Source organism: Diceros bicornis, chromosome 41 (genome assembly GCF_020826845.1).
Source record: "Diceros bicornis minor isolate mBicDic1 chromosome 41, mDicBic1.mat.cur, whole genome shotgun sequence".
Classification (NCBI taxonomy): domain Eukaryota; kingdom Metazoa; phylum Chordata; class Mammalia; order Perissodactyla; family Rhinocerotidae; genus Diceros; species Diceros bicornis.
The window spans coordinates 3977969-4000141 of record NC_080780.1 but is presented as its reverse complement, the minus strand read 5'-3'; the positions used below and the strand labels follow the sequence as shown (position 1 = coordinate 4000141).

Here is a 22173-nt window from a genome sequence, read left to right as displayed (position 1 = left end):
CTGGACTGCAGTCTGGACTGCACTTGCTGCGGTAGCTTCTCACTGAACTTGGTGATGCACTAAATATTTTAAGCCCATCTTTCTCCAAGAAAAGCCTCTTTTCTGAGCATGGCTACCTCTGAAAGCCCCCCATCCTCCAGCCTCCCCTCCCTACTGTGCATGCACAGAGCAGAGAGTACTCGGCTCTGTCTGAGAACAGAATCCAGCCCGCTTCTGGCCTTGGACCCCTGGGGACCCTGGAAAGGCGCCCCTGCCCTGTGTGGGAGGAAGAGAGGGTCCTCTCTCCTGCCCAGCACGTGTCCCAGTGGCCTGCGAGCCCTTCCCACTCCTGCGGCCAGCGCCACCCACAGACCCCCTCGGGAAGGAAGACCCCCGTGTAAAGATAGGACATGACGCTCGGGGTCCCTGCTCTGCCCACCCTTCCCCGATAGTGCCGAGTGCCTAGGAGGGGTGCTTCCACCCTGTGTGTCAGCAGTTACCCCAGAGGCCTGAGTGGCACCCCGGGAACTACTGACCCCCCAGCTCCACAGCCTGAGTTCTAGTCATATCCAGGGTGATTCTGGAGGCTGGTCTCTAATGACCATCCAGGACATCTGGACAGCCTGGCATGGAAATTGAAATGCCAAGACCTCTCCCCCGCTCCCTCTCGCTCTGTCTCTCTTTCTCTCTCTCCCTCTCCTATTTCTCTCTCTCTCTAAATCATAGCGTGCACATAAGCAGTTAGCATATCATAGCCGATAATGACCAGCTGCTCCTTTCGTGACAACAGAAAGGCTGTAAGTTGACACATGGAGAGTTTAGATGAAAGAAAAACTTCCTTGCAGTCAGTTGTCAAAATTTAGGAAAACGAGGTGAGGGAATTTCATTCCGCAGATGTCTTCCAAAGGAGAGTGCCTTCTGGTCGGTCTGAGGTCGGGGTGGCCCGTCTGAAGACTGAGGACTGTGGCATTCGGAACTTCGGTTCCACCAGGACTGCGCAAGCGTCCTGTGGAAGCACCAAAGCATCAGTGGTGTTGCAGCCCGTGTCTGCGTTGGGGTCCCTCGCCATGCACACTGCAGCTCCTCCTCCGAGGGAGCCATGCTGTGCGCACCCACACACGTCGCCCCTGGACAGGCTCCCCCACAGCTGTCCCGCTGTCCTCCCCTCTTTGCACCAGGTGAAGTGCTACCACAAGAAGTACCGTTCAGCCACCCGTGACGTCATCTTTCGCCTGCAGTTTCACACCGGGGCAGTGCAGGGCTACGGGCTTGTGTTTGGAAAGGAGGATTTGGACAACGCCAGCAAAGGTGAGGTCCCGCGACCCAGTGTGGACGTGGCGTGGTGGGGAGGGGGCCTCACGAGGCGCCGGTCTTGTTAGTTCTTTCTTTCACTTTTCTCCCTACCCCTCCCGTACACTAGCCTATTGACAAAATCATTACCAATCTCATGAAAGACTGACAATTGATCCAGCAAAGAAAAAGTTCTAGAGAAGCAATGAAACTACCAATACTTTCTCTGCCATTGGGTGCACTGATGCACATTTTGGGCTGGTGCTGTCCTGGATGGAATATAAGGACAAAATTCATCCATGCTTTTTTGGCTGTCTTCTCTTTGTTTTTTAGATGACCGTTTTCCTGATAATGGGAAGATTGAGTTAGTCTTCTCAGCCACTCCCGAGAAGATTCAAGGTGGGTAGAGTGTAGAATGCCGGGGGCAGGATGCTCACTTGGTGGGGGATGGTATGTTGGGGTCTCTGTAGAGTCTGCCACCTTTGCAAGTATTTGGAAATTTTCATAATAAATTTTTTTTTAATAATAGGCTATTAGACAGTGGGGGGTGGCATGGAGGCAGTGGGGCCCAGTGGGTGAGTAAGACTTTAGAGGTAGTGTGACTTGCCCGAGAAAGGGCTTAGAACCTCGGGACTGGGCCGTGCCTCAGTCTCCCGAAGTTCTGTCCCTCCTTCTCTGGAGAGGTTGTGCTGAATGTTTACTTCTCCTCTCAACAAACGACCAAATGTTTTTAAAGAAGATTAAAAGTACCGTAGACTGCAAATATTTATGTGCAAAATAGAGTCTCCTTTCTTCTGAAAATACATTGAAAGTGGAACCAGTCCCTTTATCATCAAGGCGAATGGTTCATTTCCATCACTAAGATCCGTATGCATGAAAGTTTTAATCCACTTAATAGCCGTGGAAAATAATCACCCTCTTCACGCTCAGTGTCATAGATGGCGGCATGAACAGCTACACGCCAGGCTTGTGAGGTCAGAATCACGAGTCATTTGGCGTTCACAAAATGACTCAAGGAAGGAGGGCTCAAGCCTGGAAGCTGGCCCCAGACCTGCCTCTACTGCCCATCCGCCCTGAGGCCGCCCCTCTCAGGGCCTCTGGGTCCTGGCCTGTGAATTGACCTGGGTGCTCCTGTTGTGCAGAAGTGACACTCAGAGCCCAGAGCCTGGCTCATGGTGGACGGGGGACCAGTGTCCACCTCTCCTTCCTGCCAAGTGGTTTTAACCGTTATGCAATGTCTTCACAATAGTGCACACAGCTGTGGTTAACGCCTGGCACGCGGGAGGAGGGGCGGATCTAGGTGCTGGGCCTCCAGCATTCAAACTCGGCTGCTCCTCTGCCTTATCATTGGGGCAGAAGCCTGGCGATGCTGGCTCGGCTGGGACGAACGCCTGTGTCTCCCGCTTCCCCACGCAGGGTGTGAACATTTATGCAACGACCACGGAGTGATCGTGGACTTCAACACGGCAGACCCGCTGATCCGCTGGGACTCGTACGAGAACCTGGGTGCAGACGGAGAAGGTGCGTCTGGTTACCATGTGTCAGAGTTACCAGGCAAAAGGGCCCAGAGGGAGCAGCCTGTTCACGTTTAGATCAGAAATGCCCCTGCAGTCTGCTCCTTGGAGGCTGGAAATCCTGCTGTCTTTTCGGAGGTCCGGGACCCACGCTGTTGTGAGTTTGAGGGTGTTCATGAGAATCCTGGCGAATTGGGGTCAAGCTTTTGATGAAGCTGTGAGGGTGGTGGCTGGTGAGTGAAGTCATCCATCTGGGAACCGCCTAGCCCAAAGTTGCGTGTCAGCACGTGGCCAGGGGCCATTTCCCGCCTTCTTCCCTCCCGCCACGTTTTCATAGGGGGAATGTCAGGCGTCTTGTCACAGGCACCCTTTCTGCTATTGTGGATCCCCGTGGACAGCAGACTTTCTTGTTTATCTCTGCTTGCTAGTTACTCTGGCGTCCTGATTTGATGGCTGCGTCACTTTGATCTCTCTTTTTGTGAGTGCACCTTAGTCAAATCTGTTCAGTGTGCCCACGGAATATACGATTTGGGTCATGAGTAATGTCAGGAAGGAGTGAAGTGGGGGCATCTGCTCGGTTTACCAGAAGAAGCCGCTGGAGGCTGGTTTCAAAGAGGGATCCAGATGTCGCCCAGGCTGCCGAGAACGCGGGTCCTGCGTCTTTTTCAAGCACTGACTGCGAGTCGGATCCGATTTGGGAGAGAAAATGAAAATCCTTTGTGTCAAATGAGCTTCATCCAGATGTGCGATAGCTGAACGTTGTGGAGGTGACAGCTCCAGTGCGCATCCTTGGGGGTCGCTGAGCTTGCAGGGGCTGGAGGGGACGTCCATGGTCCAGGCCAGGGGTCATGGATTGTGTCCCAGGTGGCACATCTGTCCTCTACTTGTCCGCCTGGAGATCTGGGAAGTCAGTGTCTGCTGGGCTAACATCAGTGTTTTGGAGAATGCAGACCGTGTTCCAGTCTAGAGACACAGCGTGCGTCGCTGGTGTACTTCGGCACGGTTCCTAAATGCACCGTTCATTCACATGAACCACGTGAATGTTGCACGCCAGGAGCATCCTGCATCCTTTCATAACCCGGCTTTTCCATTTAACCCGCCTACCTAAGCGTCTGTGCGCATCTTTTCAGCACTTTTTCCCGTGCCCAGTTCACTGACCACACTTGTTCCATCAGAGGCGTCCCCCAGCGTACTCCATCTTGTAGCGGAGCTCACGTGGGATTTCAAGTCCCCACTGTCGTAACAATGCCACCTCCACGGCCTCTGCCTCCACAGCCCTGCAGACCCTCAGGGTTCAGTCTACTTGCACAGCCACCCTGCAGAAAGCACACAGTTTCCCTTGGATGGAAGACTTATCCCTCCTGAAACTCCCTTCTCCTCCCTGACCCTCGAGCACTCCTCAGAGCCTCTTAGGTGATGAGTCCGATCTGGGTTGGTGAATTCATACCCTGGCCCCCTTAGCCCTCTCCCGGAGCCACGGTCTCTGGCTTGGGTCCCTGAATGAGGGAGCAGCTGGCCCTTGTTCCCACGAAGCCCAGGGCCCTGGCGGATGGGAAGCAGAGTCTCAGCTACATTTCCACCAGGGCGGAAGCTCCATCCAGGTAAAGAAGGTTTGCAGCCTATGGAATGCCGTCTTTCTGCTGGAAAGTGATGTATTACCGCGTTCTCTTTCCTACCTCCACCCCCATCTCTAGTCCCTTGCTGGTAAATAAAACCCCAGAAGCATTGACTTAAGCTGCATTTTTCTCTAGAAATCCCTGCCGTCCTGGAAGAGAGCCCCCTACAGCTACCTTCACTCGAGGCCCTTCACCCCCTTTTATGTATGAGCATGATGTTCTGCTTTCTATACCAAGAAAGGAGCTGGTGGTAAACTCCTTCACATGTGGACAAGCGATCACAAATGTTCTGTCTTCGTTGTGGAGAGTCACTTCTCTCCTCCCGGGTCGGTGGTCCTGGAGGTGGGGCCAGCGGCCAGCTGCTGCATCCGCATTTCGTGAGGCGCTCACTGTCCCAGGGAGAGAGAAGTGGTGGGCTGGGGGGCACACATGTGGCAGACTGCCGGAGGCCTTGCGTATGTCATCTTATTTAATCCTCATGAGAACCTGTAAGCCACTTTGGAGATAAAGAGAAATCAAAAACCAGCAATTGGTGAGGGGTCCTGGCAGCCTTCAGGGCCGCACACTGTCAGCGATTAGGGTGAAGCTTTTTTCGAGTTGTGTGCTGGAGTTCAGGCAGGACAGCGACCGTGGAAATGGGACTCAAGTCCAGGCCTGTCTGACCCCAAAGCTGTTCGGTGCAAACCTCACCCCTCCAGCTAAAAACCCTCTGCTGGTCCTGGGCCAGGGTGAGGCCGGCAAACCACAGGATCCGCTTTGGGCAGTTGGAGCAGAAGGAGATTTGTTAGGAGGGCACTGGGCAGTGAGCTCCTGGGCAGATGGAACATCTCCAGCCCCGGGCTTGATGGTCTCAGGCGCTGCTCACTGGGCCCCAGCCGCACAGCGGGCCCTTTTCTGGGCCCGGGAAGTGGAGTTGGGATGGGTTGGGGCAGCCCCGTGCGGGTCGGGTGACGGTGACAGGGCAGGGAGAGCTGTCTGTGGGGGACACCGTGGGCCGGCCCAGTGTCTCCCCTCTCCGTCCTTTGCTTCTCTTCATCTCTGTCTGCTCTACTTCCTTCTTTCTTTAATGAGTCATTAGCCCAGTGCCTTGCTGGGTGCTGGCACACAAGGATGCGTTGAGCAGACACGGCCTCTCCTAAGGTGCTCTCGTTCCAGGGGGCGATGACCAGAACACAGTGGCAGGCTACTCCATGAAAGCACTAGGCAGAGGAGGGAGGGCAGCACGCAGCATCCTGTCGGGAGGCCTGGCCCGGGAGCAGAGGGAGGTGCTGCCGGCTGATGTGGTGCTGTTGGTTCTCATCATTCGAGTATTATGTTCCATAAAGTCTCTGTGCACTGAATTAGTGAATACTAACCACGGCTCCTGGGGAAGTACGGGCTTAGGTTCCTGCGAGCCTCTGGTCAACTATCTTTCGTCAACTATCAATGCATAACCTTGTTTTATGTGCGATTCTGTCTAGAGACACCTTGTCTAATCTATGTTGTTGATTTGTTGAGCTCAGCCAACAGCACTAGAAGTCAGGCCTGGAGGAAGCTTCTCTGACGTGCATTTTCTCCGTAAGGCACGTCACACACGGCTTTCTTGCACTTGGGAACACTGGACAGCACTTCAGCACTATGCTTGGGGATCATTTTAGACAGCAAAATCACCAACAAAAATGCAAAAACTGTGGCATTGAATAGGCCTGGAGAAGGACACTTGTTTATGATGTGAGAGCTGAAGGGAAGGCCTGACCACAGCCGGGAACGTGTGCATCGGGCGGTTCTGAATTTTGGCCACTCTGCACATGTCAGCAAATGACCATGAAAATGCCAGGTGTATTGATTCGGGGGTGACATATACATCATTCTTAGTGAGTAGGTGAATTTGCAGGTATGGAAACATGAATAATGGGGATCGACTGTGCTAGCTGTTTTTGTTTTTTAAAAATTACCTTGTTCTTTTTATTTTTCCTGTGAGGCTAAGCCTTTTGGGCCCAGTGACCACAACTGGTCCACCCAGAGAGGTGTAGGGGCCGCCGCTCTGCACCAGCCACCCAAATTTGGTTCCCCACCTCTCCACTTATGCTGTGTGGCCTTGGACAAGGTACCTGACCTCTCTGTGCCCCTTCCTACTCTGCTCAGCGGGAAGAGTTGTAGCGCCAGAGCTGCTGAGAAAATGCAGTGGTGTGATCAGCGTGAAGTGCTGAGCCGTCCTATAGATAACAGGGCCCCGTAAACGGTGTTATCACTTCCCCTGAAGCCCTGAAGCTTGGTGAGGACCTAGTCGAGCACGGGGCCAGGGAAGGTTTGTGAATCCCCAAGATGTCTGTGGGAGAAGCACTCGTCTCCCATCTGTCCTGGTACTGTTGGGCAAAACCAAGTGGCACTGGGCCTGTGATGAGGGCCGCCTTGCTCTAGACCCTGGTGACTTTTCTGTTCCACCTAGAAAACTTTTGTGTTCCTGTCTGTCTCCCCTTTGTGCTGACGGTGCTCAGCGACCTGTGACCGCACCGGGCACCAAGTGTTACTGACTCGCACAGAGAGCGTTGCCCTGGGAGGACGTGCCTGTCCCGTCAGGATCACGTCTGCTGTGGTGGCTGAGGAGAGGCCCACGGCACCGCAGGGTCCCTGGAGTTGGACTGCCACCTCTGGGGGCAGGGAGCAGGGCGAATTGCCACCGTCCACGCCCCTCGAGAGGGCCTGGGGTGGTGAAGGATCTCAGCGTGCGCCACAGAAGCGCGTGCCAGCAGCACCCTGCCTGCTCCTCTTCCGCACGAGGACGGGTGGTGCTGGGGCCGCGGTCTCCTTTCTCTCTCCTGCTCTTCTGACCCATTCCTTGTCTTAAAAAAGTAGTCTTGACTGGCTTCCTTTTTCTTCCCACCATCGGGCCTCTTCCCCCGCACTCCACAGCGCAGCTGTCCGTAAGGCCCGGAAGGTCTCAGGTTGTCCAGCCTGGGGCAACTTCTCTTCTCCCCTGGACGTGTCTGCCTCACTGGTGCTGCCACTGCCTCTCCATCTGCAGGTTCTCTGCTCCCTCGTGAGCCACGTTCTTGTCTGAACCTCAGTTTCTGCATCTGCAAAATGGCCTTTTTAAATTAGATCGTGCTGGAGACAACCTCCAACTCTGAGTTCTTTTTTATTATTGTACATACAATTTCTCTTTTTCATGCATCTCACGTTTCCTTAGGGCCTGCCGTGTTTCTGATGCTGTGATGAGCTCAGGGGGAGAAAAATAAGCAGAACTTCTAATGGTGAAGATGTGTGTGTGTGTGTATGTGTGCATGCATGTGTATGTGTGTGTGTGTATCCATGTGACTATCTATCTGCCTACCTCACAAGTCACCATAGTATGTGCCCTGTGCCATAACGGGAGTGTGTGCCAGGAATTAGGAGAGTTTTGAAGAGAAGCAGCTACTCAGCCTGTCCACTTCGGGGAGACTCACAAAGAAGAAGAGGGCTCTTGCCGGCAGGGCTGCAGGCGGGGAGCGTGGGTGTGCTGTCCCGCTGGAGCGTGGGGTGTGCTGGAGGAAGCAGCAGACACTGGGAGATGGAGGCGAGGCTCAGCCCCATCAGGAAGCGTTGTTGTGCGGAGCCTGCTCTTTACTGGTTGGCAGTGAGGATCCCTGGAGTGACCTGGCTGGAGGACCCAGGAGGATGGCACGGGGGGTGCCTTGGAGGGCATCAGGATCTGGAAGGAAAGGAGGCCCTGGCAAGAGCTGATGGCTCTGGGTGGACAGTAGGTGGCTTCCTATTGAGGTGGTGGATGAGTAAGACTTCACGCCAGATTCAACCCGAGGGTGAGGGATCAGGAAGCTTTCAGCACGGTGCATGGTTGGACAAGAAGCCTTGCTCTGCCCCGCCTTTCCTGGGTTCCTGGCCTTGACCTACATGCGACTCCATAGGTCAAACTGTTGCCGAGCCAAGGGTGCGTAGATTGGGGACCACTGTGCACCCAGGTTTGGGCTCTGCTACTTAAGTTGAGACCATATCAACATCCCCTAGTTCAGACGTGGCCTCCCAGATGACCACGATCGTTTCAGCGCTCCACAGGGGCTGGCTGCAGCAGCCGCTCCAAAGGGGATTCAAATTCCTCGGCGCCTTCACAGTAAGATGTAGTCCTGCTACCTTCCATGCGGGAGGCTCTGCCAAGCTCCCGACAGTCGGGCTTGTGGTGAGGACAAGTTGGGTCAGGAAGCTTCTTGCCAGGGGTGCGTGCAGAGTTGGCCGGGGATCGGGGTGTTAAAATTGCTGGATCAAGTTGCGACTTTCAGATGTTGCCATTTTGAAAATGGATTTGACAGCATTTCTCCTCAGAAATTGTTGGGTTTTTACAATTTGGAAAAGCAAAGCAAGCTTTGACAAGCTGGCAGAAGGATTCTCCCCTGGAATCCTGCAGCTCAGACCTGAGGTCCTGGCGCTGGTCTCTGTCCAAGGCCCAGCTCCTCATCGGCAGGGTGGGCATCTGCCAGCTGAGCTTCCAGAACTGTCGGCTGCTCATCAGTGTCTGGCCATCATAACCACTCACTGAACGCTTTTATTCTCTGTACCAGACAGAGGAAAGTTTCTTCAGTTCTCCCAAGGCTTTCTTAAGGATCTCTTGCTTTGACAGTTCAGTGGAAAGCCGCTGTCACAATGCATCCTACACTGTAAATGCTGACGGCATGTGCTACTTTAGATGGCCCGATGGGCATCTTGCTCAGACCCCAGAAAGCGCCTTCCTTTCGCTCTCCTGACTTACAGCCTCCAGCCCCACGGCCCTGAAGGTCCGCTCTTAGGTGTGATCCCTGACCCAGAGTTAATCCTCCCTTGATAAGGGATTGCAGGCATCAGTTGGGAGGGAGGGCAACGGGTTCATCTTACCTTCTGTGCTAAGAGCCATAAAAAAATCCTGTGGGTGTTAACTTTTTGAAATGGATTGGATGCTGTTGGTGTGACGTTGGAGGCAGTTTAATGAGTCATAAGTGGCCCTGAGCTGTCACCTCACTCACAGTCCATTGCTTTTCTAGCCTGAGTGGTGTCAGAGTAGTCACCTCAAAATCCGTGTGGTCCTGGACATGTTTATGTGAATTAGCCCATGTGAGTCCGCCAGTGACAGCCACACGTGTTTGGTAGCATGACCCCTGGGACAGACGGTGGACGTGGGAGTGGGAGGTCCTGCACCCCAACCCATGCACAACGCTCAGGCCACGGGACCCACTCCAGGGCCCTGATGTCCCACTGGACAGTGTATCCTGTGCACACGGACAGGGGTCTGAAGGGCGGTGTCATTGCTGGTGTGACTGCAGTTTCGGTGTCTTCTTAGAGTCCAGCCAGGTATGTTTATTCTGCTCTCACCTTCCTCCTGCCACTTACGACCTGTGTTGGCCTCGCTCCTGTTCTTTGATGGCTGCACCTGCTTAAGCAACGTGCACCCAGTGATTCCTGCCTGTACCCTACGTCCCGTCCCCGGAGCGCCGGTCTTTGGCCTCTGTTGCTGACATCCCGCAGTGGGGACTGGCAGCTTAGTTCTGACTGCAGTGGGTTCTCCGAGGGGTGAATCTGGAAGTGGGCCCAGCCCACAGTCTCCCTGGGACCCCGAGTCCCACAGCTTCTACTTGAGTGGGAGCTGCAGAGAGCGTGTAAATGTGGTGGCAACGGGTCTGTCCCTGGCCCCTGCTGTAAAAGCTCTTGCAGACATGCTTTTACCAAATGGCATCTTAAGCGAGCCCCTCCTGGTCACTTGTCCCTCTCCCTCCTAGCAGGACACTTGCACGTTGTCTCTGTGAATTAAGCTCAGATCAAACCTGGTGAGTTTCTTCTGCGTTGTCCGTGGGGAGAACCTTTCTCTCTGTTGCCAATAACAAGCAGGATTGCAGTCTTCTCATTTTGTTTCTCTGCAGAGCCTGCAGGTGCATTTCTGCCAAGTCAGCGCTCAGGCATTTTGGCGATGTCACCAACGTGGGAATGGGTACCAACTTCAAGTATTTGATAAATGGAACCCAAGGCCTGAGAGAGAAGGGGCCCCGCCCCCAGCACACACATCCTTGCCCCTCCTCCTCCACCTCTGGCCTCATGTGGTTGCACTGTCATCCTGCTTCCATCTCTTCAGGCTTAACAAATGTCTGGGGGGCCTTTCAGATCACATGCACGTGTCTTGATCACATGTTCCTTTCTTGGGAAAATGCTGCAAAGCAGAGAGGAGAGGGCTCCTCGGGAGGGAAAGGTTGCTGGTGAATTAAAGGAAAAGGGAGGTGTTTGTAAAAAGGAGCAGCTGGGAAAATCTCATTGGTTTGGGTCCCTTTATATTGGCCCTGTAGGGACAGGCGTCGTGGGCCTGTTCCTTTTAAGGAAATGGGTCTCCTGCCATTTATTGTGGTACTGTCTTGGCGATGGTGTGGATGGTGGGAACAGCGGTGTTCCTGGGTCAGGCTGCATGTCCTGGAGCTCGAGGAATCCAAGCAGGTACCTCAGGAGCAGTCTCACCCCCCACCGCCCAGTCCCCTGCCGGGACCCTACTCACTCGCCAGCCTTACTTTATCTTTTATATTTTTTGTGTTGGGCTTCTGTATAAAGACTTATTTGAAGACCAAGTTCTGCCATTAAAAGTTGGAAGCCGCTGCCCTCAAAATCCGTGTGGATTTGAGCCCTGTATGGTTGTTTTGGGGACTATAGATAGTGAAAATCAGGTTCAAGTGTCTACCAACAAGATATTCGATGTTAAATGCACACACAATTGCATATAAGTGGCCTTTTGTTCTCTCTGTGGGTCCAAGGACAGAGGGTAGTGGCCGTATCATTCTGTCACTGTCCTCTGAGTTGTGATGAGGGCTGAGCGAATGAAAGTGGAAGGCAGAAGAGTGAGGCAGCCAGTGCGTGTGTTCCCTGGCTGATCTACATACGCAGCACAGATTGCAGAGTACATGTTTTGTAAAGCATCCAGCTATTTCTTGAAATTGGGGTCCTTTTAGTGGCAATGTGTGATGTCATGTCACCACAACCCCAGGGGTTTGGAATCTGGAGTCAGACAGCTAGTTGGTGAAGCCTGCGTGGAGGCCAGGGCTGCTGGCTCTGGGGCTCCTTCTCCTGGACATGCCAGGAGGTCAGGCTGACAAGATTGGAGGCTGAGAGTGTGGTGGGTGCATGGGGCAGGGCCACTCTCGGACCCAGTGCAGGAGCCAGGATGCAGGAAGTGGGGAGGGAATGAGTCCTATTTGATCTGGGCAATGTCAGGCAGCTCGTGTGCTGGGAGGGGACACAGTCAGTGCCGTGGGGGCTGTTGGAGCCAGGGAAGTCTTGAAGGAGCCCCCACTGGCCATGGGCAGGTTGCTGGGATGGGCAGCATGGTGTGTCCAGCAATGCTGAGGACCCTGCATTTGTAGGGCCCCCTGTGAGTTTGGAGGGGGTGTGTGCAGTAGCCGAGGTGGCAGGGATATGCCCTGTGCTTCCACTGTTAGGAAGGGAAGCACAGAGGACTCCATCCTGCCCTTGACATCGTAACTTTGGTGCTGGAGTTACAGGTGCCTCAGCTCACACTCCACTGTGCAGCTGGAATGGCCTGGTGTACGTGGAGAACAGCAGGAGCCAGAGCCGGAGACGATGTGTGAGAAGTGGGAGGGCCCAGGTCGGTTCTCTCAGGTGCAGGGTCTTCTCCTATGAAACCGCTCAAATGTTAGTGGTTTCACAGGAGAAGCATGTATGATGGAGGATGTGGAGCCTGGGCCAGCGTTGGCCATAGATGTGGGCCAGAGGAGGTGAGGTGGCAAGGCAGCCAGGACGCCCGGACAGTTGGGTAGCCGGAGGTCACAGGTTTCTGGAGGAATAGGAGTTTTGGATGGAGGTGGAAGTGGCTTGGGGTGGGGCAGGGGGCAGAGGCCTTGTGGTGTGTGGCTGCCGCTCCATAGGCCTTGGGGCCGGGTCTGGCCAAAGAGGGTGGCAGGGTCAGCCTGGGAGCAGGTGGGGAGGATGAGTCAGAGGACAGTCAGTCCCGGGAGGGATGGGTGGAGACAGCAAGGATGGGGCCAGGGGACCGGAGAGATGGCATTTGTTGAAAGTCAGCAGTTTCATGCTTTAACATCAGAACTTTCTACCAGAAGAGGAGTTAATTTAGATGCCACTTTCCTGTCGTTCTTGTGAGGGGGCCTTCACCGGAGGCGAGCCAGGTAGTGGCTACCTCGCAGGCCTTTGTAGGGGCAGATGGGGAGCAGCGCCCTGATCCTTCCTGATGGGGCGGTCTTCTGGTTGCCTGGACCTTGACTGTGAAGGTCACCCCCCCGTCACCAGCTTTATTCTGGAGACCAGGAGTGCAGGACAGGAGTGTCTCTCCCTTGTTTGATGGGTACCAATTACCTTGGTTTTTAAATAGACCATTGTTACCTTGTGGATCCCAGCCTTAGAGTATTCTTTTTTTTTTATTAAGACAAAATGTACATACCGTAAATTCACCATTTTAACCATTTTAAAGTACACGATAGATTGGTTTTTAGTACACTGACAAGGTTGTGCAACTATCACCACTTTCTAACTCTAGAACATTTCCATCACCCCCAAATGGAACCCAGTACCATCAGCAGTCACACCCCATTCCTCACCCCGCCCCCCCCCCCCGCCCCCCCGCCCCTGCAACCACCAGTCTTCCTCCTCTTTGTGGATTACCCCACTCGGCACATGTCATGTAAATGGAATCATGCAGTGTGTGGCACAGTGATTTCAGGTTCATCGTGTTGTGTGGATATTCATTCCCTTTATGGCTGAATGATGTGCCGTTGTGTGGATGTTCCACCTTGGGGTTATTCATTTGTCAGCAGGTGGGCTTTGTGTTGTTTCCACTCTTTGGCTATTCTGATTAATGCTGCTGTGAACATTCTGTACACATTTTGACCTTAGGCTGTTCTTATATCACTGATCTTTTCTACTAGTTTTTGAAATATCCACTTCTTTACCATCATCCTAATTGGTTTACCTTTCCAGATGTTTCTTCTGTCTTTATGGGGCCCCAAACAGGAATCACACAGAACATTCTGCAAACCTCCTGTCCCCCTTTGCCGACTACTCCCAGAGATCTTCTGGAAAACCCACCCAGTCTTTTCTGTATTCGATCTGTAACCTCATGCAGAAAATTCCAAATCTGTACATCAGCAGGTTTGAGGCCTTTGAGTACCCTGAGCTGCAGAGCTCCCTGTGGGCCAAATGTCCATAAAGGCTCAAAGCCAGGTTGTTTCAGGAGAAGTGAGCACTAGCAGCCTGAATGGGCTCCATGTAAACAGAACCCACCCGTGAGGACAGATAGACACGACAGTGTTTAAGCGTGCCTACTCGGAGACCACCAGCAACATGAACACCAACATCTGAAGGCCGCATTGGTGCCAGGTGCCATGTGTTCGTGAAGGCTTGTAGCAGCTCCTTTGTAAAGCTGTCATCAGCGTGAGGAGACCCACCCTGAGCCACACACACGACGGAAAAGTGAGCAGTGTGAAAGGAAACCCTCCTTTTGGACACAACTAATCGTGCAGTTTCTTCCTGCTAGAAATGGAGAAAGGAGGCCACTGGGGAGCACACAGATGTTCTTGTCTCTTCCTCATTATTGGTGCCTTAGCTGTGGTTTTTTGCACAATTGTCAGCTTTGTGGTGCAAAGGTCTGATTTCAAGATATTGTCCTATAGAAGGCTTGGACCGCAAACACATCTGGACATTAAGTTGCCAAGGGCCCTGACATCATAACTTGTCAAGGCCCCAAATGATCCGCAGAGACATAGGCGTTCATCTCAGCCCTCAAACCAGATCTTTCCGATTTCCGTTTCTAATCTCTTTGCTTTTGATGTGAATCTTTGAAGAAAAAATATTATATGATAAGTTAGTCACTTCCTTTATTACAGTGACAATGTTATCTGGAAAGTGGGCACAATGACGTTGATTCCCTTGATAGGAAGGTGGATTAGCCAATACCCTTTCTCCAATACCAAACTGAATAGACCTCCTTGCACAGGAAATGCGTCACGTCCCCAAATAAAAGAGATTCTTTCTCCCAAGTGCGAGCTGAGTCTTCTCACAGTGTCTTCTCTCACTGCCCTGCACATACCGTGCGCCTCTCTGGCCATTTCAGTGATTGGAGGAAGGCAGGTACTACTCTGCCTGTGCTGACCTGGTTGTGTCCTGTCTCCCATCTCAGGCTGATAGACTGGTGACACTTGTAAGGGTTCCGATTGTGCTGTGGAAACCTGAAGGTGTGAGAATGGGCTTTGCTGGTGTGCTCTGGCGTGTTCTGTTCATTTAAAGAATCACAAAGCCTGTGGTTGTGCTGTGACTGATATGCAGCCAGAGCAGAGGGTAAACCATTGGCCGAAGCCCACCTAAGTTGAACTTAATGTGGCCTGAGAGGCAAAGGAGCTGCTGGACGGAACTCTGAGGTCTGGGGTGTGCAAGGAACTGTGCAAGATACACTGTGTGCAGTCAATACTGATGACAAACTCAGCCACATCTACTGGGAAAGATGCAGCCCCAGGAGATGGAGGATGTAAGGCAAAGACTTCCCGGCTGATATTTTGAAGAATGTAAATGGATGCTGAAACTGTGGTTTGTAAACCGAAGCAGGTTGGTGCTGGCTCCCGGGGTCAGCTTGGCGGGCTTGGAAGTGAACTCAGAGGTCTGGTCGAGTCGCTCTTGAGAAGAAGCCTTTTCTCCGCCCACTCAGACTCCAGAGTTCAAATTTCACCAACCTGATTGCACAAAACCCCACCCTCGTGTTTACATTGCACTGGCCTTTTTGGTGGAATCAAAGTCCCCTGCTTAGCCTACAAGAGCACCACCTTCTGCACTAACTGGGTGGAGGCACACCCCCACCCCAGGATGCTGCTCTTCTGGAGTTGAAGGCTTTCTTCACGAAAAAGTGGGTTGCACAGGCGTAGGCTGAACAAACTGGCTGGGCTGTTGGGAGGAAGGTAAGCAGGGAGTACGCAGGTGTGTGTTTGTGTGTGTGTGTGGCTTCTGCAAGGCTATAAAGACCTGCAACAGAGCTGAGCATTTCTCTGAGACTCGCAAACCGGACAAAACTACCAGAGGGCACGAGATGGTGCTCCCCGGGAGGAGAGAGGGCGTCCGGGAGTTCAGTTATGAGCAGAACAGCAGTTTTAACCTGGCCGGAGGGAATGTCATGGGGGCCATAGGGAAGGGATTTGTTTGGAGGTTAGAGGAGTCTTACAGATCTGTTTCTTCTCTTGGGAGAGTCAGTGACGGTTTGAAATAGAGCTTGTGTGCGGAAGCTCTCGGCCAGCTCCATGGCTAGCTGGCCAGGTGGCCTCTGAGTCAGCCGACAGGACCTCCTGTTTTCCTGGCTGCTCAGGTCTCGATGTGTTTTCACAGTTAGGAGTGCCCAAAAGGGAACGGGCTGCACAGTCAGAGCTGCCAAGATAAGTTTCCTCCATACGACGAGCCGCAGTTGGGGCGTTGGATAGGAGAGGTGCCAGCCTGTGGGAGCGGTCCTGGCCCACCCTCATGTTTGTGTGGGCTGTCTGAGGCACAGTTGCCATGGCCAGGACATGCCTGCCACAGCCCCACTCCAAACCCCAGTGCTCCTTTATCGCGGCATTCCAGGGCCTCGCCCAGGGGACCCACAGGAGCGCTTGGCATCCGGGTGCCCCAGCTCCCCGGACGCTGGGTCCTGTGGTGGGGCGCGTCCTTTGCTGGAGAGGCAGTGTGTGGCTCCGTGCAGAGCCTGCCTGGTTGGAATGCCCCACTCCTCTCGCTATTTTTTTTTTTCCCCAGTCTGTGTTTCTCCAAGAATTTACAGCCTCGTTGTTAGAAAATATTTGCCCAGATCTCAACTTGGCTCCAAAGGGAGCAATCTTCAACTGCCTCCCTTGGCAGAGGAGGGGTCCTGGTGCCTGCCGCTCGCCACGTCGCTTTCCTGCTTCTGGTGCCTCCCCACCTTGCAGTTCAGAGGGGCAATGTGAGCGTGGGGGCTCGGGCAGGCATCTGCTCTCAAGGTGAGATGCTACGTGCTAGGAGGCAGTTATTTCTGGAAGTCCACTGAGGAGAGCAATGGAGTTGACCTTGTCCAGAGCCCCAGGCCGTGCTGCCACGCCCGTGTGGTGCCCAGCGGTTTATTACCATCTTTTGCTTTTTGGTAAAAAAAATAAGTTAGAGGAAAAGGGCACATTTCATCTAACCCTGTAATATCTCAGTTACCCATTCTCTGCTTTTGTAGATCAAAGGTAATATTCTCAAAGGCCCAGTCTCAGCTCTTGATTTTCTCTGGAATGGGAAATATTTCAGTACAAATGAAGGGGAATCTTAGTTAGCACAGAGGCAGAATCCTATTGCAATAAAATAAAAGCAAACTGTGTTTCGTGGGAGGTTATGAATGCCACAATTATAAATGTGCAGGCGCGAGAGAGAGCTCCCTGCCGTGTGCCTCGGGCAGATAGGAGGACTCCCCCTGAGATGGATGCCATCCCGGCCGGCATTTCTCCTGATTGTGACGGGCAGGCCTTCCTGCAGCCCCCATGGCTCCCGAGGGAGGAGGTGCCCTTGGGTCACTACCGAAGCCACCCGCAGCTCCCCACTCGGCCAGAGGATGCGAGGGGTCGCTCACCCGCTCAGCCCTGAGGTACACATGCGCAACGGGACATCGTGCAGCGCCAGGCTGGTCCCACTGCAGGGGCGATCTCAAGATAGGGAACTGGCCGGTCAGAGCTGACGTGGCAAGTCCGGGAGAGGCAGTCTCCGGCCGCGGGGGCGGGTCCCGAGGTGTGCAGCGGTGGGGGCCCCGGATGTGTGCGGGGAGACCCCTGGGGTGGCTGGCGCCCTGCTGCTGAGCCCTGGGCAGCGGGGCACGGCCCCCGTGACCTCCGGGCTCAGCAGAGGCGGGTTGTGGGCCCTTTTGGGACTGTGTGAGCCTGAATGCAGTAATGCAGAGGCCAGAGGAGTTGCTCCGCTGGCTCCTGCTGCTGCTTTTGTCACGGTGCTATCGGTCACTGTGGAAACAGAGGCAGAACAAGTGACCGACTTGAACGCTGTTTAAGGCTACTGCGAGTGGGCCGGGCTGCTCGGCCATAGGGCCTTGCTGTGGGGGGCATTTAGGACAGCTGATGCCTGGCCAGTTTGGGTCATGGCAGATGATGGCTTATGGAACTTTCAGATAAATGAAAAATAAATTCTTTTTCTTTAGATTTCAACGTAATTCTCAAAGCATAAGGTCAGATAAGCTGAGTTAAGAATACTCATTAATTAGACTCTGCGGGGCACTCGTTCTTCAGGCTCAGGCCTAGAGGGAACACAGACCTGAATGTATGTGAATTCCGGAATCCATCACTAGGACAGGAGGGGAGGTGCAGGAGCCGTGCTCACCCAGGGCCCATGCGTGCTCGTCCCCTTGCGGTGGTCTCACTGAATCGCCACAATGATCCTGGGGCAGCTCTCATTGAATGCCCCTTGCCAGATGACTTCTCTACTGATAAGGAAAGTGAGGCACAGAGAGGCTAACGCTTCCAAGGTCACACAGCTGTGGTCAGGTTTTTTAATGAGGATTCAAGCCCAAATAGATTATGCCAGAAAGTGAAGATGTGCTCATAAATCACTCCAATGGAAAAGTCAAAACAAGCTTTATGCCACAAGGGGGGCGCAAAGGGACCATGACAGCTCTCCTAAGGAGAAGAGAGCTCCCACCATCGCATGGAATCTAAGAAGAGGAAGGAAATGTCTTGGAAGAGAGGGAGGAAGGTGAGGAGTGGGAGGGAGAGAGGGGAGAGGAGGAGGAGGGGGAAGAGGAGGGAGAAAGGAGGGATGAGGGGGGATGGGGAGGGGCAGGGGCAGGGAAGGGGGAGCCCCAGCAAGGTGGGCCCATTGCACTGTGAGTCTCATTTGTCTTGATTTCATCTTTTTTTAAAAACTGAGGTATAATTTACATACAGTAAAATTCACTCTATTTAGTGTGAAGTTCTAGGAGTTTGACTTTCCGAAATCCCTCCCCCAACCAAAATGCAGAACACTTCCTTCACCCCAAATCATCCCTGGTGCCCCAGCACAGCCTCCCTCCCGCAGCCCTTTGCTGACCGGATCTCTCCCCCAGAACGTCAGGGAGACCCCGCAGTGGAGGCTGTGGAGGCTGGCTGCTGTCACTCAGGTAGGGCTTTGAGGTAGATGCAGATGTGGCGCCATTTGTCTTTCTTTCTGCCCAGACACTTGTCCCGGGAAGGTTGCGGTTGTGAGACCCTCCATGGGAACCTGCAGAGACTGTTATGGAGACGTTTCCACACGGTTATTGGGTTTAGCTGGGTGGCCTGCGGGACTCATTGGAGGGTGAGCTGGAGCGCCTTCACGAGGGGCTGCCGCAGGAGGCAGAAATGACCATCAGGAGTCAGTAGGCCGTGTCCAGAGAAATGGCCTGTCCCGTGGTGGGTTAGGGGAGGTGGGGAACCTTCCCCTTTTCAGGCTCCTGACCCCAGGGGGTGTGGGTGCAGTGGGCAGGGTCTGAGGAGTCCCCCTGGGAGCAGGACTGGAGCTCCTTAGTTGTAAGGACAGAGATGCACAGCCTGTGGCAGGCACTTGCTGCTTCAGCCTGAGAAACAGTCAGAAAACCAACCGGCCATCCACACAGCTGCCGAGAAACGCAGGATTCTGGCCCTGAAAATGAGCCATCTCAGGAGTTAGGGAGGAAAACACAGAGGGCTTAAGTAGTTTCTGAGGAGTGTTTGTGTGTGTGTATGTGTGTGTAAGTTGCAGAGAAAACATTGAGGCAAATTAATTCCGAAATTAAATTGTTACTTTCACAGAAATGTGGTTGGTCAGGTTTAGAATTCCAGCTTTTTGAAAGAACAGAAAGCATGGACTTGGGAGTGGGACCAGGTAGTTTTGAATTCCAGACGATCTGTTCAGTTGGCTTTTTGTGTCTTAAATATTAGCATCACCTCTTGGAGCCTCTGTTTTCTCATCTGTAAAATGGGCTTTTCAATTCCTGCTTCACAGGATTGCTTTGGGCTCGAAGTGAGGTCCATCCCTGGAGCTTGCAGCGTCCAGGCACAGAGGAGGAGCTCAGACAGAGCCTTTGTCTTTAGAACGGCAACCCGATTGCCCGCGAGGGCTGGTTCAGGCATCCTCTCTGTTCCTCTGAGGATGCAGCCTCACCTGGCTCCCCTGAGAGCAGACACTTGATGCTCCCTTCCTCGAATCCTGCTCCCCCTTTCTGCCTCTGTTGACCCATCAGATGTCTGGGAAGGTCCCCGCCGCCCCTTCACCTGTTGCTCCTCTGCCTGTTCCCCAGGCTGGTCCGTCCTCAGCACGTAGTGGGGACTTGACAGTCTTCCTTTTCAGTCTCTGTTAACCGGTAGCAGCCGTGGCAAGTGCTGAGTAAACGCTCACGGACGTCCCTGGAGAGGAGTTTTCTATTTTTCTCTGTTGAAGACTTGCTGGGAAGATACCGTTAGCTCTTTTGAAGTGAAAAGTTATTTTTTATGCAAACTTGTCACAAAAGTAGAACATAAGATTCATAGAGTCAGTATAGAGAAGAAAGAAAGATTCCAGGTAGCTTCCTAAATCCATCAAGTTTGTCCTCTCTTTGTTTTGAATCAATTTTTCTGTTGGAAGCAGGGCCAGGGGACAGCTGAATATATTACAGATCAGTCCTTCCTTTTCCACGGCCGAGGGGCTGGAGCTTGGAAGGAGGTGAAGCTGAGGTGCAGGCCTTCTTTTGGCTGATTCGTAGCACACCTGTGAGCACACACCTTTGAGCACAGGTGGCCCTTGGTTAGTCTGTGTTCAGCCAGGATGGGAAGGTTGTTTTCATCCATTTTTTCTTTTTTTGTCTTCGCCATTTTCTTAGATTACTTTTGAAATCTTTGAGTGCCTCTTTCCCTCTCGGGGAAAGTCCCTTTCTCAGGTTGGGTGGAGTGGGCAGGGAATGGTCACGGCGGCAGGGGTGGGTGGGGAGTCTAGCGCTGCAGCCTCTGCCCTTTAATGAGGAAAGAATGTCCGCTCTGTATTTTCTTCCTTCTAGTTCTTTTCCAGATGATAAACCTCCCTGGTGTGTCATTCAGCAGAAGTAATCAGCGCTGTATTTAACGTTTGTTTGATTTTTAACTAGGCCCTGGCCACAGGGAAATCATTACCAGACAGCGCACAGGCTCCTTTTGGAAGGGGCCTTTGGTTCTGGTCGGTGGGGTGGAGGCCGAAGGAAGGGATGCAGAGAGAATGTTTGGTCCTGGACTGGGACGTACAAAGGCGCTGGGCCTGCGTCAGCTGCTGGAAAGCTGTGGGATCCCGGGCAGATCAGTTCCTGGGGATCAGGGTCTTCATTTGCAGAATGAGGATCCATTCCAAATACCCCAGACTCCCTTTGAGCTGGAAGCACAAAGTTAAAACATGTCCTTTAAATATACAAAAAGATGCAAGGGGCAGATGAAACGATGGACTCAGCCTTCCAGAATTCTCCGACCTTGCCCCGATTCCCACCCCACAGCCGAGGCATCTTTGATAGCACTCTGAGTTCAGAGGGTGCAGAGCTTCTAAGCTCCAGCCTCCTTCACCCAAGGGGCCTCACCCTCCCTGCCCCCGGTGGCCAGTGGCCGCAGTGGGACCACAGCCACAGCCTCGTCAGGGACCACAGACCGGAATTGGGCTATGTCAGTTCTCTGACAATTACTTTCGGCATCACCTTTCCAAACCCAGGCCATATCGTAAGGGACACTCTGCCATAAGTGAAATCAGGGAGTCCTTAACGGTTGACCAAAGCCTTGGAGGCTCCGCACACCAGGGGTGGGGCTCATGGTTCGTTTTTTGTGGAAAGTTTGGCTGTCGGCCATGCAGCGACCCCCTACCCCAAGCCCCCCAGATGTTTCCTTCCTGAACGTGGCTCTTTTCCTTGCTCTGGCTGCAGTGTTCACAGGAGTCTCAGAAAACAAAACACCAGCCACGTGTGGGCGAGGTGGCCCTTATCTAAGTGTGTGGTTTAGAGGCGGGTGTGCACCTGGCCTGCCCCTGCAACTGTGCATGCAGGTCTGAGCCAGGGAAGGCCAGCCTCACAGATGGCGGGAGATAAAGGAGACGGGAAAGACATGGTGCCATGTTCTGCACCCACTGCATGCGAGGGCTCTGCCTTGCCTGTCATCGTACCCTCCAGTCACAGCACCTGTGGCTGGACAGGCAGTGTTCAGAGGTCCCTCGGACCTCTGGCCCTGCTGTCTGCCCAGTGGACACATTGGACGCACCATTAGGTTCACAACTTGTGTTTTCTTTGACATTTTGGAACTCTTAGATCGGGTGACTTCAGGTAGTTTTCCAGCTTTGTTCCATGGCATTTGAAGACCAGCGGGAGCGTGAAAAGCGAGGTCTCTCGTGGAAGGCCAGGCTGGTGCTGCCTGTGCTCCCTGCCTGGGGAGAGACTGCTTTGAGGTCTGGGGAGGGGCCCTGGGGCTGCAGGTGGCCAAGGGCTCTGGCACCTCCACCTGTAGACCTTGTTGATGGTGTGTTTTTGGTTGGTTGGTTGTTTATAGTTTTTTGCCCGCTAAGGCAGCTGAGCATCTTTCCAGAATAGCTCCCCACATTTTGCTATGTGAGAATAAGCTAGAGCATTCAGTCTCAGTTACTCAGTGCCCACTCGGCACCAGGGGCTGTTCCCTAATGCTGAGCATCCCACAAGGAGCAAAGCAGAGCAAAGCTCTGCCCTCCTAGAGCCTGTGTTCCTGTGGGGGAGATGTTACATGTCCCTGCAGTATATCTGAGCACAGGTACATGCCACAGACAGACACCCAGCAGGGAAAGGGTGGTCAGGGAAGGCCACTCCAAGGAGGTGAGGGAGCGAGCCAGGACAGAGAGCACTGGAGGCA

At 53.4% G+C, this 22173-nt stretch overlaps 1 protein-coding gene across 6 annotated transcripts in view; it reads left to right on the top strand.

The window, feature by feature from the left end:
- TNS3 (tensin 3) overlaps nucleotides 1-22173 on the top strand; it is a 252434-nt gene that overhangs the window by 149889 nt on the left and 80372 nt on the right. For all 6 annotated transcript variants that reach the window (XM_058534774.1, XM_058534773.1, XM_058534772.1 and 3 more), the window contains 3 exons: nucleotides 1158-1287; nucleotides 1603-1668; nucleotides 2686-2790. In XM_058534774.1, coding sequence (XP_058390757.1) covers nucleotides 1158-1287; nucleotides 1603-1668; nucleotides 2686-2790 — 301 coding nt within the window. The remainder of the gene's footprint in view (nucleotides 1-1157; nucleotides 1288-1602; nucleotides 1669-2685; nucleotides 2791-22173) is intronic.